Consider the following 19317-nt stretch of genomic DNA (forward strand, 5'->3'; position numbering starts at 1 on the left):
CATTCGTTCCTGTGGTTCTCAACCTGTGGGTCCCCAGATGTCTTGGCCTTCAACTCCCAGAAATCCTAACAGCTGGCAAACTGGCTGGGATTTCTGCTTGTTGCAGGCCAAAACACCTGGGGACCCACAGGTTGAGAAACACTGGAGACCTTGGCCAAGCCAAAGGGTGCAGCTACACTGTGGACTCAGTGCAAGGGGCTCCTGGAGTGGTGCCCATCTGCACTGCACGCATTCTACCGTGCAGATGCCGCCTCTGCCTCCGCCCTCTTCCCTCCCTCCTCTGCCCTTCCTTCCTTCTTTTCTTCCTCCCTTGCTTCCTTGCCTCCTGCTTCCCGGAGCCCATCTGCGTGGGAGGCGTGCATTGGCGAGGCGCCCTCCGCCCTTCCTCCTCCATTGGGCCGGCGAAGGGCTTGTCATCCAGAGAAAGAGGAGGAGGAGGAGGAGAAAGGAAGAAAGAGGCGGGTCCCCGTCTGCCCTCCTTTAAGCCTCTGCAGACGGTGCAACGCCCAAAAAGGAACACAGCCTGGGCAACTGGCGTGAGCTGTCAGCACAGATCCCACTTTGGAGACCTTCAAGGATCTGTATCCCCAGCCGGAGAGGTGAGCCTCCAGGGTCCCCGCATCTTAGCTGCTTTCTTTGTTGCTGTTTCTGATCCCTGGTGTCAATCTACATTGTAGAGCGAATGCAGTCTGACACTGCTTGAACTGGCAAGGATTCAATGCTACAGAATCCTGGGATTTGCACTTGAATGAGGCCCCATTGAGCCTTCTCTTTGGCAGAGATCTTGCCAAACTGCAGCTCCCCCGATTCCATAGCATTGCACCGTGGCAGTCAATGAGGCGACAGACTGCCTTGATGGGTTGTTGTGGGTTTTCCAGGCTGTATGGCCATGCTCCAGTGGCATTCTCTCCTTACGTTTCGCCTGCATCTGTGGCGAAAGGTCAAGAGAGAATGCTACTGGAACACAGCCATACAGCCTGAAACACTCACAGCAACCCAGAACCCTTCCACACAGCCCTATAACTCAGAATATCAATGCAGAAAATCCGCAATATCTGCTTTGAACTGAGTTATCTGAGGCCCCATCCATACAGCCATAAAACCCAGATTATCAAGGCAGAAAAAACCCACAATATTTGCTTTGAGCTGGGTTATGTGAGGGCCCTTCCACACAGCCCTATATCCCAGAATATCAAGGCACTAAATTTCACAATATCTGAGTGTGGACTCAGATAATGCAGTTCAAAGCAGATATTGTGGGATTTTCTGCCTTGATATTCTGGGATATAAGGTTGTGTGGAAGGGCCCTTAGTCCACACTGCCATATAGTCCAGTTCAAAGCAGAAAATGAGGGATTTTATTCAGCTATGTGGAATGGGCCCCAGTGATTTCGGCCATGAAAACCTTCGACAACAAACTGCCTTGATTCCACAGTGTAGATGCCCCCCCCCCCTTACTACTTTCCAAGGCTGTCAGGGTTTGCATTGGATGGAGCTCAGCTCTGATCCACTGAACCACAGAGAGTCTTGTGCTATATAAAGGCTAATATTTTAGTAATGCTATAACAAATTAAGTTATTCAGCCAGAAATGGGAAAGAAAAGCACAGGATTGTATATTTTGGCAAATACGATTTGTGTAAAGCCCAAAGGAGTAGGTCAATGTCAATTCAGATAGGATAGAATAAGGTAGGATAATAAATTTGTGATTTTTTTAAGGTGCCACAAGAGCTGCCCTTTTTAACCACCACAGTTTATTATGTTCCGATGGAAACCAGCATTCAAGTATAGAAAGGCAAAAACACTGGACAGTCACTTTTGATATGTTTAGGGCCCTTCCAGACAGCCATATCAACCAGAATATCAAGGCGGATAATCCACAATATCTGCTTTGAACTTGATTATCTGAATCCACACTGCTATGTAATCCAGTTCAATGTAAATTTTATACAGCAGCGTGGGAGGCGCCTAAGTTTCCTTTGCTTTCTGTTCACATTGACCCGGTTCCTCCTTCTTTTGTCTCCAGAACCGAACTGATCTAAACTGTTGCGGATGGCGTCACGCCCAGTTTAAACCCAATCAACAACCTTGTCATTTAATGCAGATTCTTTCTGTGATATGCCAATTAGGCCCCTTCTACACGGACATATAATCCAGATTATCAAAGCAGGTAATCCCCATGATCCGCTTTGAACTGGATTCTATGAGTCTACACTGCCATATCATTCAGTTCAAAGCAGATAATCTGGATTTTATATAGCAGTGTAGAAGGGGCCACAATGGGATGTTCAAAAGATGGAAAGGTGACACAATTCTGTATCATTTCAATCAGGACAGGTTAATCTGGAATTCCCTGAAGTAGAAAGTCCTTCTTTTGCTTCAGGTTTTAGATAGAATTGGCTCTTGTTTTTAAGGTAACGTGTACAGAATGGCCATTGCATAGTTAATTTCAACACACAGTTAACTCCAAAGAAATCTACGTGTTTTAGGCCCCTTCCACACACCTGAATAAAATCCCACGTTTTCTGCTTTGAACTTGGAATATATGGCAGTGTAGATGTTTAAAGCAGATATTAAACATTGTAGATGTTTAAAGCAGTTTAAAGCAGATATTGTGGGATTTTCTGCCTTGATATTCTGGGTTATATGGCTGTGTGGAAGGGCCCTTAGAATATATCAAAAATGATTAATGAATTCTCAGTACTGCTTTTTAATTGGACTATATGGACTCAGATGAGTTGATATCTATCAGGCCTGAGATGTACACGGCATGAATACCACAGAGCCGGTATTTCAAATGCATTCATGAAATGCAGTACCTTCTGTGTGGGTTAGTGTGTCACTGGCCTATAACTAAAACTATGCATTTGAAGGAATAAATCCTTGAAAGCTTCTCCCCATCAATTTGACCAAGTTGTGACTCAGATCTAATCAAGTTGTTCAGCTGCCTTTAAAATGAAAAGGCCTTCTGCCCCAAATGAAATATTTGCTTTGTACACAAATCTCTTCCCCTTTTTAAACATGAACTGCAATGTGTTCCTTGTTCTTTCTGTGCAATAAGATTTGCTTTTTAAATTTTCAGCTACTCCCAAATTTAACAGAAGTTCTGCACCACTCAAGGTAGTATATCTGTGCTGGGTTCCTGTGGGTTTTCTGGTTTGTATGGCCAGGTTCTAGAAGCATTCTGTCCTGACATTTCGCCCACATTGAATGGGCCAGCTAACACCTCCCAGTAAAGGATTCCCCCAGGCAGGAAGCAGCCAGGCTTTGATGCTGCAAGGCTTTTCAATGCTAATCGAGGTGGCTAATTGCAACATGAACACTTGCCTCAAACAGACAAGAGTTCTTTCTCCCACCCTAGACATTCCACAGATATATAAACTCCTCTTGCCTAGTTTCTGACAGACCTCAACACCTCTGAGGATGTCTGCCACATATGTGGGCAAAACGTCAGGAATTAATGCTTCTGGAACATGGCCATACAGCCCGGAATTCTTTCAGCAACCCAAATGTAATTTCTTCACGAATAAAGCACAGATACTACTTTGTGTGGTGCTGAATTTCTGTTAAACTTGGTAATTCCCTTTTCTGGTGCAGTTTTTCAGCCTCTTGAAATGCTGTTTTGCAATCGTGTCAGTGTGTCAGATGCTTTATTTGCAATAACCACAATGTAGGCAGGGCGATGTTTTAATGTTTCATATGATTGAGTAAATCATGAGCATTTAATTCAGCCTCTGCCTTCATTCTTTGTAATGCTTCATTCTGAATTTTTTTTTGCCGTTGTTTGGAATTTGCTTTTGTTCATAAGAAGTAAGCAAACTGAATTCTAAACAGAAATCAAATTAAATCAACCATGTGATACACTGTAAGACTTAAAAAAAGAGCAGACTTTTGAACTGAGTTTTGAAACCAAACTCACTTTTAAGCTGTCTGCTCATATAAAGACGTCTCTTTTCGTAACACTGAATAAATAATTTGTTTGATATGCATTTACTTTACATACATTTACATTTCACAATCAGGAAAGGAATTTCCTTTCGAGGTTTCTCACAAAATGGGGGAAAGGTGAAGAGAAATCTGTGGAATCAAGAAAGAAGAAAGTGCTAATGTTTAAACTAAAAATATTTGCTTAGAAATGCCACAGAAGGAAAATAGCCTGAACTAGAGGATATACAATCCTATCCATATGTTCTGATGCAAAATAATACTTGCTGAATATCATTGACCCTGTTTTTTCGCTTTGCTTCATTTTCAAAGCTAGCCTGTTGCTCTAGGTAAGGAATTTTTGAGAAACAAAATATGACTTAAAACTTTAGCAACAGACCAGTTTTTTTCTTAAACCTACATATATTGATATAGATATTGCAGTAAATTCTGTCTCGTCCGCAGTAGATCTAAAATATTTTAGTAAGAAATATTTTACTTCTCTCGCTTTTCCTGAAATGGCTTGTTTAGGAATAAATTCCTTATTTCAGTGTTCTATGTTTCATGTCTCTTCTTGTGCCAGCTGGCCCACACTTTAAAAATCGTGGTCTATTCCCTGTTTCAACTAGTACCTCTCTCAGTGTGGAGGAATCTTTTAATGAGAGAGAAGACTGTTTTGGCAATGGTGCCCTAATTATGGAAGGATTTGTCTGGACGGTACTCCTAGTGACACTTTTAGGAACTAGGCTAAACTTTCATTTGTTTAACCAGGGGTCCAGTCACACTATTAAAGCTGCTATGGGTTGCTTCTGGGATTTGGAGGCCCAAACACCTGGAGGGTCACAGGTTATACACCACTGGTAGATGCTTGAATACAATGCATGCAGTGTTTTTATTATGGAAACTGTCTAGAACCATCTGATATATGGTAGTATAGAAATGTATTAATAGCAGGCATTCACATGAGAGCCCTTTTTATTGGGATTTAGGATGCCTAGAAGCAGGAATTGGGGAGAATATATTGTCTGCCAATGATCTTGAACAAAGCTTGGTGTGAACACTGAGAATGACGTCATTCCAGCATTTTCAGCACCTTACTTGTGTCTATATAACTTACCTGCTGTTCTCTTTTCTGGCACAAACTAGAATGATTTTTTAAAATCAGATTTTAGAAAATAACTTTCATGGATAGCAGTACCTGTCTAGGAATTATTATCCTGTGAATGCAGCTGATGAGGGTTGTAATATCACGTTTAGTGAATCACCTGATTTTGGAAATTTGTCTTAAGCAGTCTGGGCTAACTTACGCTGTATGAACAAATGTGGACTGTTCTTTGCCATGAATGGCACTTCAGTGTCATGAGGAGAAGGGAACGCACAGACTGGGATGTATGTGGATAGAGTCGACATGATTACTGCAGTGAAGCAAAGATATCTGGGCACCACGGGCTTTACTGAAAAGGAGTCCCAGGGAGCTGAATGGAATTTACTTTTCTTTAATACATTTCTGGATTTTCTCATAGGAAGAATGATTCTAATTGCACAATCTCAGTTGTGCAATCCAAGTATGGTATGAAAAATAGCTTCTAAAAATTTTGGACTGGTAGTAAATAATAACCGCATTTGATTTTTTTGCATCAAAGGTTTACATTTGGGTATAGAAAACCGAAGAAAAAAATGCCAAGTCATTGCTCTTTGTTGACCGTTGTTAGCAACAAAAACCTGCAAGGATTATAAGTAAGCCATGAAACCTTTTATAACAGTGCTTTTGTTGAACGGGATCAAGGTACAAGTGGGAGCTGTAGCTCCTTGGCCATGGACTTGAATGCCTTTTTCTGAGAGACATCTAATTTCTGGAAACCTAAGATATGCCAGGGCTCAATTTTAGCATCTAAAACAGTACAGGAAAAGAGGGAATTTTCTGTGTTCATTGTATTTTCGGTGTTCTGGCAATACAATACTCCATAATTCTACAAAGTAGACATATTTGGCCTGTTTGTATTATTTTAATTGAATGGAATTGTCTCATTATATGAACGAGCAACATTTGGGCTCCTGTGTCAAACACTATGTTTTGTGTGGCTCAAAACCTCATGGAAATGGGGTGCTTGGACCACGGTCATACCTCATTTGTGCAGATTCCTTGTAGTGGGAATCTATACTACTCCAATAATGTTGGAAACATGCATGGTGTATTGTGTGAAGGTGCTAGGATCACATAAATAATGTCCATGGAACTGGATCTTTAATGCATATAATGCAGTTTTATTTATAAAAAGAATTATTGCACAGCATCTTTTGTAGAAAAGTGCCAAAATGTCAGAAATTATCTAAAAAGGTGCAAAATGTTCATAATCTCTCCCAGCAAGAGAGATTTTTCCCTCTCTTGGGTGCAAAAATTGATTAAAGCAAGATTTACATCTTTAATTTTTACCTCTTGTGTGTTACCATGATCTGTATTGTTTATTATGCTTTTCTATTCCCTTTTAGGTCACAATGTCTAAAAAAATCAATGGAGGCTCTGTGGTGGAGATGCAGGGGGATGAAATGACGCGTATAATATGGGAACTAATCAAGGAAAAGCTGATCTTTCCCTATGTGGACCTGGATCTTCACAGGTATGTGAACTTTACAAAATCTTCTACATTGGGTTGCTGTGGGTTTTCCAGGCTGTATAGCCATGTTCCAGAAGCATTCTCTCCTGATTTTTCATCTGTATCTTATGGCAGGCATCCTCAGAGGTTGTGAGATCTGTTGGAAACTAGGCAAGTGGGGTTTATATATCTGTGGAATGTCCATGGTGGGAGAAAGAACTCTTGCCTGCTTAAGAAAAGTGTGAATGTTGCAATTGGCCATCTTATTCATAGGTCATATCAAAATCCATAATTTGATCCCAAAAATTGTCCTCGGCTTATACATGGGGTTGACTTACAAATGAGTATGTACAATAATCTCCATATGAGAAAAAATTGTAGTTTCTTTGTATCAGGAATAAACTGTGCTTCTATAACACAATTACTACACAGTTTATATGATACTAGCTGTGCCCGGCCACGCGTTGCTGTGGCGAAGTATGGTGGTATGGGAAATAAAGTATTGAGGAATTGGTGGTAGTTAAGGTCAAGGGTAAAGGTTTTCCCCAGACATTAAGTCCAGTCGTGTCTTACTCTGGAGGTTGGTGCTCATCTCCATTTCTAAGCCGAAGAGCCAGCGTTGTCCGTAGACTCCTCCAAGGTCATGTGGGATGACTACATGGAGCGGCATTACCTTCCCGCCGGAGCAGTACCTATTGATGCACTCACATTTGCATGTTTTTGAACTTCTGGGTTGGCAGAAGCTGTGGCTCTCTCCGCTCCCCCAATTCAAACCTGTGGCCTTTCGGTCCAGAAGTTCAGCAGCTCAGCGCTTTAACACGCTGCGCCATCAGGGGATATTATTTCCTAAAGGTTGTGAATATACAATATTTCTGATTGGTTTTTTTTGTTTGTTGGAGGCAAGTATGAATGCTGCAATTAGGAAAAATGATTAGGATGTAATGGCCTTGCAGCTTTAAAGCTTGGCTGTTTCCTCCCTGAGTGAATTTTTTGTTGGGAGGTGTTAGCTGGCCCTGATTGTTTCCTGTCTGGAATTCCCTTGTTTTCAGAGTGGTGTTGTTTGCGATATTTTATGTGCTTCTACTGTCTGTGGCCCTGAGAAAACAGAGGATTTGCCAGACTTTGATGATGGGAATACTTTGTTGGGAGGTGTTAGCTGGCCCTGATTGTTTCCTGTCTGGAATTCCCTTGTTTTCAGAGTGGTGTTGTTTGCGATATTTTATGTGCTTCTACTGTCTGTGGCCCTGAGAAAACAGGATTTGCCAGACTTTGATGATGGGAATACTTTGTTGGGAGGTGTTAGCTGGCCCTGATTGTTTCCTGTGTGGAATTCCCCTGTTTATTTACTGTCCTGGTTTTAGAGATTATATTGTTCTGCATTATTCTATCCCAGTAATTATTTCATATTAAAGAAGAATCTCACTTATCCAACATTCGCTTATACAATGTTCTGGATTATCCAACGCAGTCTGCCTTTTCATAATCAATGTTTTTGTAGTCAGTGTTTTAAATTCATTGTGATATTTTAGTGGTAAATTTGTAAATACAGTACAGTAGAGTCTCACTTATCCAACATAAACGGGCCGGCAGAACGTTGGATAAGCGAATATGTTGAATAATGAGGAATTAAGGATAACCCTATTAAACATCAAATTAAGTTATGATTTTACAAATTAAGCACCAAAACATCATGTTAGACAACAAATTTGTCAGAAAAAGTAGTTCAGTACACAGTAATGCTATATAGTAATTACTGTATTTATGAATTTAGCACCAAAATATCACGATATATTGAAAGCATTGACTACAAAAATGCGTTGGATAATCCAGAACGTTGGATAAGCGAGTGTTGGATAAGTGAGACTCTACTGTAAATACTACATAGCATTACTGCGCATGCAACTACTTTTTCTGTCAAATTTGTTGTATAATATGATGTTTTGGTGCTTAATTTGTATAACGATTACCTAATTTGATGTTTAATTGGCTTTTCCTGAATCCCTTCTTATTATCCAACATATTCACTTATCCTGCCGGCCTGTTTACGTTGGATAAGTGAGACTCTACTGTATATTTCTAATCTTATATTATCTGCTTAGAACTGGATTATATGAGGCTCCTTCTTCACAGCTGTATAAAATGCACACTAAAGTGGATTATATGGTAGTGTGGAGTCAAGATAATCCAGTGCAAAGCAGATAATATAAGATTATAAATGGGTTATATAGCTGTGTTGAAGGGCCTTGAGTCTACACTGCCATATAATCCAGTGCAAATTAGATAATCTGTGGAAGAAGCCTAAGTGAGGCCTAAATTTGCTTGTCCCCTAACTGAAACCTGGCTGTCCCTTGGTTGGTTGCTAGGCAACCAAGTGGGCAGAGATTAGCCCTCTAAACTGGCAGCAATTGGATAAAAAAATTATTGCTCTCCCTCTAATTAGGACTTTATTTTTCTTTTCTTTTTGTTGTATCAACCTTGAGGCGTGGATGATGGGTTGTGTTGTCAAATTTTGTAGTTGGGGGGCCTGTACTTTTGTTGTTTTGTGAATCGCCGTGATGCCATCACTCTTTTATATATATCTATATATATAAAATGATAAAGTTGTTTGCGCAGTGACTATAACAACAAAACTAAACATCCCAGAAATACGAAATTTGGCAACACAATGCAAAAGGCTTGCCTCCAGGTTACAACAACACAACCACATCACAAAACCACAATCCAGACCCACAAAACTCACAACAACGCATCATGCGATAACAACACAACTAAACGCCCCAGAAATACAAAACTTGGCAACACAATGCAAAAGCCTTGCCTCCCAGTTGTAACAACACAATCACACCACAAAACCACACTGGACCCACAAAACTCACAACAACGCATCGTGACTATAACAACACAACTAAACGCCCCAGAAATACGAAACTTGGCAACACAACACAAAAGCCTTCCCTCACGGTTGTAACAACACAACCACACCACAAAATCACAATCCGGACCCATAAAACTCACAACAATGCATCGTGACTATAACAACACAACTAAACGCCCCAGAAATACGAAACTTGGCACACAACTAAATGCCCCAGAAATACAAAACTTGACAACACAACGCAAAAGCCTTCCCTCCCGGTTGTACCAACACAACCACACCACAAAACCACAATCCGGACCCACAAAACTCACAACAACACATCATGACTATAACAACACAACTAAATGCCCTAGAAATACAAAACTTGGCAACACAACGCAAAAGCCTTGCCTCCCGGTTGTAACAACACAATCACACCACAAAACCACACTGGACCCACAAAACTCACAACAACGCATCGTGACTATAACAACACAACTAAACGCCCCAGAAATACGAAACTTGGCGACACAACACAAAAGCCTTCCCTCCCGGTTGTAACAACACAACCACACCACAAAATCACAATCCGGACCCATAAAACTCACAACAATGCATCGTGACTATAACAACACAACTAAATGCCCCAGAAATACGAAACTTGGCACACAACTAAACACCCCAGAAATACAAAACTTGACAACCCAACGCAAAAGCCTTCCCTCCCGGTTGTAACAACACAACCACACCACAAAACCACAATCTGGACCCACAAAACTCACAACAACGCATCGTGACTATAACAACACAATTAAATGCCCCAGAAATACAAAATTTGACAAAACAATGCAAAAGCCTTGCCCCTCCCGGTTGTAACAACACAATCACACCACAAAACCACAATGCAGACCCACAAAATTCACAACAACGCATCATGACTATAACAACACAACTAAACGCCCCTGAAATACGAAACTTGGCAAAACAACGCAAAAGCCTTGCCTCCCGGTTGTAACAACACAATCACACCACAAAACACAATCCGGACCCACAAAACTCACAACAATGCATCGTGACTATAACACCACAACTAAACACCCCAGAAATACGAAACTTGGCACACAACTAAACGCCCCAGAAATACAAAACTTGACAACACAATGCAAAAGCCTTGCCTCCCGGTTGTAACAACACAATCACACCACAAAACACAATCCGGACCCACAAAACTCACAACAATGCATCGTGACTATAACACCACAACTAAACACCCCAGAAATACGAAACTTGGCACACAACTAAACGCCCCAGAAATACAAAACTTGACAACACAATGCAAAAGCCTTGCCTCCCGGTTGTAACAACACAACCACACCACAAAACCACAATCCGGACCCATAAAACTCATAACAATGCATCGTGACTATAACAACACAACTAAACCAGATGACCATCTGTCTGAGAGGTTTGGGTGGGTTCTTCCTCCATGACAAAAAGAAAGAAAGGGGTTAGACTGGATGCAAACTACAAATCCCAGCACCCCATGGCATGGAGTCCATGCATTTCAATTAGAGGCCTCTTCCTTCTCCCTTTCCCCACCATCCAACCCACTGACCCAGTTCCATGGCTCTGCAGGCAGGAAAGGCTGGGACGGATAGAATGAAGGAAGGAGGGAGGGAAGGGAAGCGAAGGAATGCCAAGGACAAGAGCCCTCCCTCTCTGCCCAGAAGGCCAAGAGCAAAAGAGAGAGAAAGACCATTGATCCGGCTATATTTACCCTCCTTTCTGACCAGTGTGTTCTTATCAGTGAGCTCAGGATTGGAGCAGTGAAAGGGAACAGCATAGGAATAAAGGAAACAAGGAGAGCACCCACTCTATCTATCCATCCACTCATCTATCCATCCACTCACCCACTAATAATAAACACCTACACAGGCAAGAATCAGCCATGCACTGAGGCTACAAGGCCATTCAGTGCTCATCTACCTCCCCAATCCCTACATTCACACTTGGCCTCCAGAAAAACAATTACAATAATAACAATGACAACAATAACAATAAGAATCAACACCATCACGGGCAAGAAGCAGCCAGGCACTGAGGCTAAGAGGCCAGTCAGTGCTACACTGGGCCTCCAAAAAACAATACAGTAGCATCTAACTTATCCAGCCTTCATGACCACTACAACAACAATAATAAACACCTACACAGGCAAAACAAACGAAAGACTATTGTACCACAATAAGATGTAAACCGCACTCAGCAGAATCAGACATCACGATTAACAACAAACCAAAGACAACAGGGATCTCAAGCAATTATCAATCAACACAAAAATTGAAGAAGGTAACGGACTTCAAATACTACTACTAATGTGAGTATAAAGAAGGATGGAGGTCACAGCATAAATACAACTTAATGTAGACTGACCAACACCACCAGACTAAGTCACAGCAACGCGTGGCTGGGCACAGCTAGTAGATTATAACATGATAAATGTTTAGCATCATTTTACAGAAACAAATTCTATAAGTGTCTCATATCAGCCTGTTTTCACTTTACAGAGATTCTCTTGCCTTTACTTATTGCTTTCCAAGATCTAGATTGGCTTTCCGCAGCCTCCAGATGTTGGATGATAACTTCCATCATCTCCAGATGAGAGGGCTCTTGGCACTGCTGCTTGCCCTTCATGGGTGTTGCTATCTAGTACATTGCTTCTTAAACTGTGGGTCCTGACCCCAAATGGGATCCCCTTAGTTCAATGCTGGGGTCATTAAAAATTGGCAAAAATAAAAGCTTTCTGAACACTAGCCATTTATATGAATTTGCCATCAACAATTTGCAGGGTCTACAGTGGACTCTGCAGAAAATGCTTAAGCCTTACTCTCCAAAAAGGAAAGTCAGCCTGTTTAACAAGCCTTGCAAATGCCTATTAATCATCAGTAAATGTTTGATTTTTATACCTATTTTATATACCCAAGGTCACAAAAAAATTCTCAGGTGGAAAGGGGTCACAAATGGAAAAAGTTTTTTAAAAAAACTCTGATCAAGTATATCAAGGGAGTTCCATCGGGGTGAAACCATGTCCTCAAAATAAAATTAAACATTTTAAACTTTGTGAACATTTGTAATTACTCAGTTTGAAGTTCCTTGGAAAAGAAAATTCTGTGCTCTTGTTGATAGATCCCTCTCTTAAAAACTAAGGCTCCGGGCAAGACTCAAACAGTTACAATTCATGACTCAGGCAGCAATTATTTGCAGTGCCTCGGGTTCTTCCAACTGGGATCCCTTTTCAAGTGCAAGGCCCCTGGCATTTTCAGCTCTTTTCAATTGGCTTCTGGCTTTATGGGTTAATGAAGAAAAACGAGATGCCATTTTTTTTTGCTGGAAAGGCTGCTGTATCTAGCAAAAAGTCCATGATGTCAGAATCATAACAAAAGTAACGGAACTTTGTCTCTTAAGTCTCTTCTTGCTCACCACAGAACAAAGAGTTTGTTACTAGGGAAAACAGAGATCTCTATGAATAGGTTAAAGTTTCCTTTTGAACTACTCAGGCTAGTGTACTACTGCTATCTCAGTTTTTTGACCCTGTGCTTGGTCCAGGGAGGGGCCCCTGGTGGCACAGTGTATTAAAGCACTGAGTTGCTGAACTTGCGGGCCAAAAGGTGCCAGGTTCAAATCCCGGGAGCGGAATGAGCGCCCGCTGTTAGCCCCGGCTCCTGCCAACCTAGCAGTACGAAAACATGCAAATGTGAGTAGATAAATAGGTACCGCTCCGGTGGGAAGGTAACGGCGCTGCATGCAGTCATGCCGGCCACATTACCTTGAAGGTGTCTATGGACAACGCCGGCTCTTCGGCTTAGAAATGGAGATGAGCACCAACCCTTAGAGTCAGACATGACTGGACTTAACGTCAGGGGAAAACCTTTACCTTTACCTTTTACCTGCTTGGTCCAGAGTAGCTACACCACATGCAGATATTATGGCTACCCATTTCCCCCTTTTCTTGTTGTTCCTCCTTTGGTGTGGTCTTCTAGGAAGCATTACTTCGTTGGTTTAAAGTGCACCAAATACCATAGGTGTTCACTGGAGGGTTTTGTCGTTGTTGTCTAAAAAAGGCATTTACTTAGGTCATGTCCCTTCCCCTTTCCTTTAGCCCAGGATGATGTCAGGGCTCTCACTATTCCAGGGCCATTGGCAGAGTCCCCTTGACAAAAGTACAGCAAGATCTTTTAAGTGCGTCACTTGTAAATGAAACCCTGGAATCTTTCACCTTTCCCCCACTTCTTTTGTACTTTGGTCTTTATTCTGAATACTGAGCTACCTGCCTAACAAGCTTTGCCATTCTGTTCCTGCTGATGCTGCAAAAACAGAATCAGCAATTAATAGGATAGCCAGTAATCCCACACACATAGGGAGCCTGGAAGCATGTTATTTTTTTTGTCCTGGAAACAACATGGGATCATGGTTTGCTTTTGATCTAGTTTGCTTCATAAATATCCTGACAATTCAGGTATTAATATTACCCACTTACACTTATGTTTTCTGTTGCAATATTCAGACACCTATTTTTTAAAAAACATGTGAATGGTTTCTGTAACAAAATGTTGATATATGTTCCTCGATCCAACAGGTAAGGGACTGAAAACCAAATGTTGGCACCAAGCCTGTTCTAATTCATCTTAATGTGCAAGCGACTGTGCATTAACATGCTTTTTGGTGTGTAAATGGGGCTGCAGAGGCACAGTGGGTTAAACTGCTGAGCTGCTGAACTTGCTGAACTGGCCAGCAGTTCGAATCCGCAGGGCAGGGTGAGCTCCCACGGTTAGCCCGCTAGCTTCTGCCAACCTAGCAGTTCAAAAACATGCAAGTGTGAATAGATCAATAGGTACCGCCCCAACAGGAAGGTAACGGCGCTCCATGCAGTCATGCCAGCCACATGACCTAGGAAGCCTCTATGGACAGCACTGGCTCTTTGGCTTACAAATGGAGATGAGCACCACCACCCCAGATTTGGACTCGATTTAATGTCAAACCTTTACTTTTACTTTATTTATTTATTTATTTATTTATTTTATTTACAGCATTTATATTCCGCCCTTCTCACCCCGAAGGGGACTCAGGGCGGATCACATTATACATATAGGCAAACATTCAATGCCTTTTAACATAGAACAAAGACAAACAAACATAGGCTCCGAGCCAGGCCTCGAACTCATGACCTCCTGGTCAGAGTGATTCATTGCAGTGATTGATTACAGCTGCTCTCCAGCCTGCGCCATAGCTCCGAGCCCTTTATGTAAATGTCTAATTAATGTGAGGTTTCTAAGGACCTCATCAGATAGGTGTAGGGGTCAATTTTCATGTGCTATGGAAGTGGAGCCCTACTGGGGCCATCACGTGATGTAAGGGCACTTCCAATGGGACTCTGTTTCGCTCCGTTTCCGCAGTGCATATCTGTCTTCAGTAGTCTGGTGTTATGCAATTCAAACAGCCTTAAGATGAGATAAAGCAGGGGAAAATGAGTTAGGATGTGAGGTGAGTGGCCAACTGTCAATTTATTTATTTATTTCCATCATTTCTATACCGCCCTTCTCACCCGAGGGGACTCAGGGCGACTTACAAAACTGGCAGAATTGCCCCCATTACTCCCCATTTTCCCCAGCTCCGTATGATGAAGTGCTGGATTTGGCCTGGAAGATCAGGTTGGTCTCTGTTGCAACCTGAGCAGTATGGGGAAATGTTAACTAGGAATCCAAACCAAATTTGTCTGCTCCATAACCTGCAATATTAACAATGAACAACTTTGGGGGGCGACCATAAGGTGGTCTCTCTGGGCAGAATCCCTCCCCAAGTTGGAAAAATACAGTGTACTACACTGTAGAGTTTCTATACACTGCTTTCTCAGCCTAACCTACAATCTTTGGATAAAAATATTGCAAGATTGTTGTACTCCACTCCCCTGATTTCAGGTGATCCTACAATAGCTGTTTAATATGGATGGACAGTACTGCAAGACTTTAAACTGCTCAGAGACTAACCTACAGAGTTTGTTGAAAACTATACTTTCAGACTACTCTAAGCCACTGTTAATCATTTATGGTCCTTTCAACCAGCAGTGTGGCTGCACTGAGCTGTATTTGCTTTTAAATTTTCATTGGGAGAACATTTTTCAAGTTTTACTTCACTGCTAATTTTCAGGAATGTAGTGGTGGCAACTCCCTCATGTCCATCCCAGCTAGATTAAAAACCTTGATTTTGCCCACTGATTTCTATGAACAGCTGTCCTGGGAACATTTAAAATTAATTCCTTAATTACTTATCTGGATGATATAGTTAGATTTATGGGTATTTTCTTCACTTATCTTGGAGTGGGAAAGAAAAGAGAAATTGAGCAACGGAAAAGCTTCTTATCCCCTCATTTTCTTCTCCTGGTGGCATTTTGAAACCTCTTAGAGGATTACTGGTATTTTAAATTCTTCTTTTTCACTTGCTTAAAAGCAAATTAGATTTTTATTCTAAAAAATGAAAAATCCAGTGCCTAAAGGGCAGAAATTAGACATTTTGTAAGTAGCGCATCGTATCAGAATTTTGAATCTCTGTCAGTATAAAGAAAATAAGACAATTTGATTGTGTATTTTCTGGTTTGTCCTTCCCCTTAGAGAATTGAATTCTGTCTATGTGCTTTCCTGCTAACCCCCAGTTCCATACTTGGAAATGCCTAGCAATTCTGGATAGCTATCATTCAGTTTTCCTATGGTGCCATAACCAATGAGGCCATTAAACTGTTTAAAGCAAATAGTAAATAGTATTAGGAAGACATTGGAAGAGTCTGGTCACAGAAGTAGCATTGGACTGTTTGTAATTTTACTAATGTCTTAAAAGGTTAGATTGCACTATGTAACAATTTTTTAATTAAAAAATTGTTCCCGGTTTGGAAGTACTGTATTATTTCCTGATTAATTACTCGTGGTACTTATTTTTAAAGTACAGTAGTTGTTGTACTCAGAATCTCAATTTTTGTGGCTGCCACAAACTATGTTAAATTGGTTGAGACTCTATGAGATAGTCATTGAAAAACAATAGCAAAATGTGCTGCAGGATGTCCTGCAAAAACAAAGTTCTTGCAGTTTAATAAACCTTTTCCATGTTTTTAGGAAATGACATTTATTACCCAGGGACAAAAATTGTGTTATATAGTGTTGTTGAAAGCAGAGGCCACTGAAAACATCCATCACATTTGGGGAGGGATATAGATCAGTGGTGGAGCATGTATTTGGCATGCAGAAGGTTCCAGGCTCCACTCAAGTCTGAAATATTTGGAAACCCAAAGAATGAGAATTATAAATCGAGGGCAGAGCTTTCCAAACACTTCATATTGGTAACACACTTTTTAGTCTTGCATCATTTTGTGACATAATCATTCAGTTTTGTTAGCAAGGTTAGGTAAAGGTTTTCCCCTGACGTTAAGTCCAGTCATGTCTGGGGGTTGGTGCTCATCTCCATTTCTAAGCCAAAGAGCCGGCGTTGTCCGTAGACACCTCCAAGGTCATGTGGCCAGCATGACTGCATGGAGCGCCGTTACCTTCCCGCTGGAGCGGTACCTATTGATCTACTCACACTGGCATGTTTTCGAACTGCTAGGTTGGCAGGAGCTGGAGCTAACAGTGGCCGCTCCCGCCGCTCCCGGGGATTGAACCTGGGACCTTTCGGTCTCCAGCTCAGTGCTTTAACGCACTTCGCCACCGGGGCAAACCAGAGGTTAAACCAGCATCTTATTAGAGATGCAGACTTACACATACATTGCAATAACGAAATGTATGGGGACACAACATATCTCATGGAAACTTTTCATTTATATAAACATTTTTAAATAATATGATTTTTAAAATAACATACATTTCTAAGATTTTTTGTCATAAGAATGTTTATGGATGGGTCCATAAAGTGTTTTGCCCGTGATCAAATTTTGTTGACATCCTTACAGCTATGATTTGGGCATAGAGCATCGTGATGCAACCGATGACAAGGTCACTGTGGAAGCTGCGGAAGCGATAAGGAAGTACAATGTTGGGATCAAGTGTGCCACAATCACTCCTGATGAGAAAAGGGTAGAAGAATTCAAGCTGAAGCAGATGTGGAAATCTCCGAATGGAACAATCCGAAACATTTTGGGGGGGACAGTCTTCAGAGAAGCCATAATTTGCAAAAACATTCCCCGCTTAGTATCTGGATGGACAAAACCCATCATCATTGGCCGTCATGCTTATGGAGATCAGGTGTGTATCTTTTGCTGCTTTTTGTGCTCTTGTGATATGAAGCTTTATTTGAGAAATGGTGTAATTGGCCATGTGATACAATACAAAGAATAGAGAGCAATAGGCACTTACAGTTTATGACCAACTGCCATAAAGCTCATCTGTTACAGACTTTTAGTAGGTTGCAATAGAGTTGAGCTGCAATTTTTGTTAATGATTAAAGTAAATTTAGCTATGACAGAATCAGTACAAACTATCATTGTATTTCCTCCCCTTGGTGCAGAAAATTTGTCAATGGAATTATTCTTTCCCATTTTATTTCACCCCTTTGATGGAAGGATAATGGAAATCTGACCGTTATGGTGGGGTCTGGTAGGTTTTATACAGAAGCATATCTGCCATCTGCAAGTTCTCCATTGGCCATCAAAGCTGCCATTTTGTTTGCTGTTCTTCTCTTGCAGTACAGAGCCACAGACTTTGTTGTTCCTGGCCCGGGAAAGGTAGAGATGATCTATACGCCAAAGGATGGCAGCAAGCCTGTAACCTATTTGGTCCATAACTTTGAAAGTAAGTACTTTGGGATGAAAACAGCATTAATTATCAAGGTATTTATGGTTGGAAAATAAAAGAATTGTGTAAGAGAGAAAAAGGAATAAATGTGATCCAAGTGAGCATCACTTGTCTGGAATGCTGAAAACCAAAGTATTCCAAAATTGTCCACTGGAATAGTCACACCTTTGCTTGCTGATGGCTCAGTGAGCACAAACCTTGTTTCATGCACAAAATTATTTAAAATATTGTGGTTATGTGTACAGGCAGGCCGCAAGTTAAGAACAAGTTAGGTTCTGTAGGCTTGTTCTTAAGTTGAATTTGTTTTTAAGTCAGAACAGGTACATTTTTAAGTGTAACTCCAGCCTGTTCTTAACGATGAGTCATTTGTAACTTGGATGTTTGTAACTTGAGGATTGCCTGTATAAGGTATACATAAAATATTGCATATAACTTTACCTTCAGGTTATGTGTATAAGGTATATATAAAACATAAATGAATGTCATGTTTAGACTTGGGTCTTATCTCCAAGTTATTATGTATTAATATGTGGATGGCATGGGAGGAGTTTGGACTGGATAGCCCTTAGGATAGTGGTTCTCAACCTGTGGGTCTCCAGGTGTTTTGGCCTTCAACTTCCAGAAATCCCAGCCAGTTTACCAGCTGTTGGGGTTTCTGGGAGTTGAAGGCCAAAACATCTGGGGACCCACAGGTTGAGAACCACTTCCTTAATGTCTCTGCCAATTCTTTGATTCTAGGATACTTAGCCTGCACCTTTATTCTTCAAATACTGCATTTGGAGACTAATAAATAATTAGCCTTTAGCAAGGGACAAATAACTTAAAAACCATGAAGCAGATCTTGTTTCCTATTCCACATTAGTTATCATTTTCTCTTCTCATCCCCAACGAGACTAAGCAGTAGGTGAGACTGCAGTGGGACTAGAAATTATACCGCAAATGACTTGCTGGCTACCATTGTTTTTCAGATGACCAGAAATGTCTTCCTTCTTGTAACTTTCCATTAAAACTATTTACAGCGCTCACAAATTATGTGGAAAGTGGTGTTCCTAGTTTTGCGTCACAGGATCCCAGGATTCCCAGCCATGTGCTTTGTGCCAGAGGCAAGGGTAGAGCC

At 41.2% G+C, this 19317-nt stretch overlaps 1 protein-coding gene across 1 annotated transcript in view; it reads left to right on the forward strand.

The window, feature by feature from the left end:
• The first annotated feature begins 416 nt into the window (after nucleotides 1-416).
• idh1 (isocitrate dehydrogenase (NADP(+)) 1) overlaps nucleotides 417-19317 on the forward strand; it is a 30667-nt gene continuing 11766 nt past the window's right edge. Inside the window, exons 1-4 of the mRNA XM_003220006.3 lie at nucleotides 417-599; nucleotides 6412-6539; nucleotides 17360-17651; nucleotides 18092-18197. Of these exons, the coding sequence (XP_003220054.1) occupies nucleotides 6418-6539; nucleotides 17360-17651; nucleotides 18092-18197 (520 nt within the window). The 5' untranslated portion in view covers nucleotides 417-599; nucleotides 6412-6417. The remainder of the gene's footprint in view (nucleotides 600-6411; nucleotides 6540-17359; nucleotides 17652-18091; nucleotides 18198-19317) is intronic.

The sequence above is a fragment of the Anolis carolinensis genome, chromosome 1 (assembly GCF_035594765.1).
Source record: "Anolis carolinensis isolate JA03-04 chromosome 1, rAnoCar3.1.pri, whole genome shotgun sequence".
Lineage (NCBI taxonomy): Eukaryota > Metazoa > Chordata > Lepidosauria > Squamata > Dactyloidae > Anolis > Anolis carolinensis.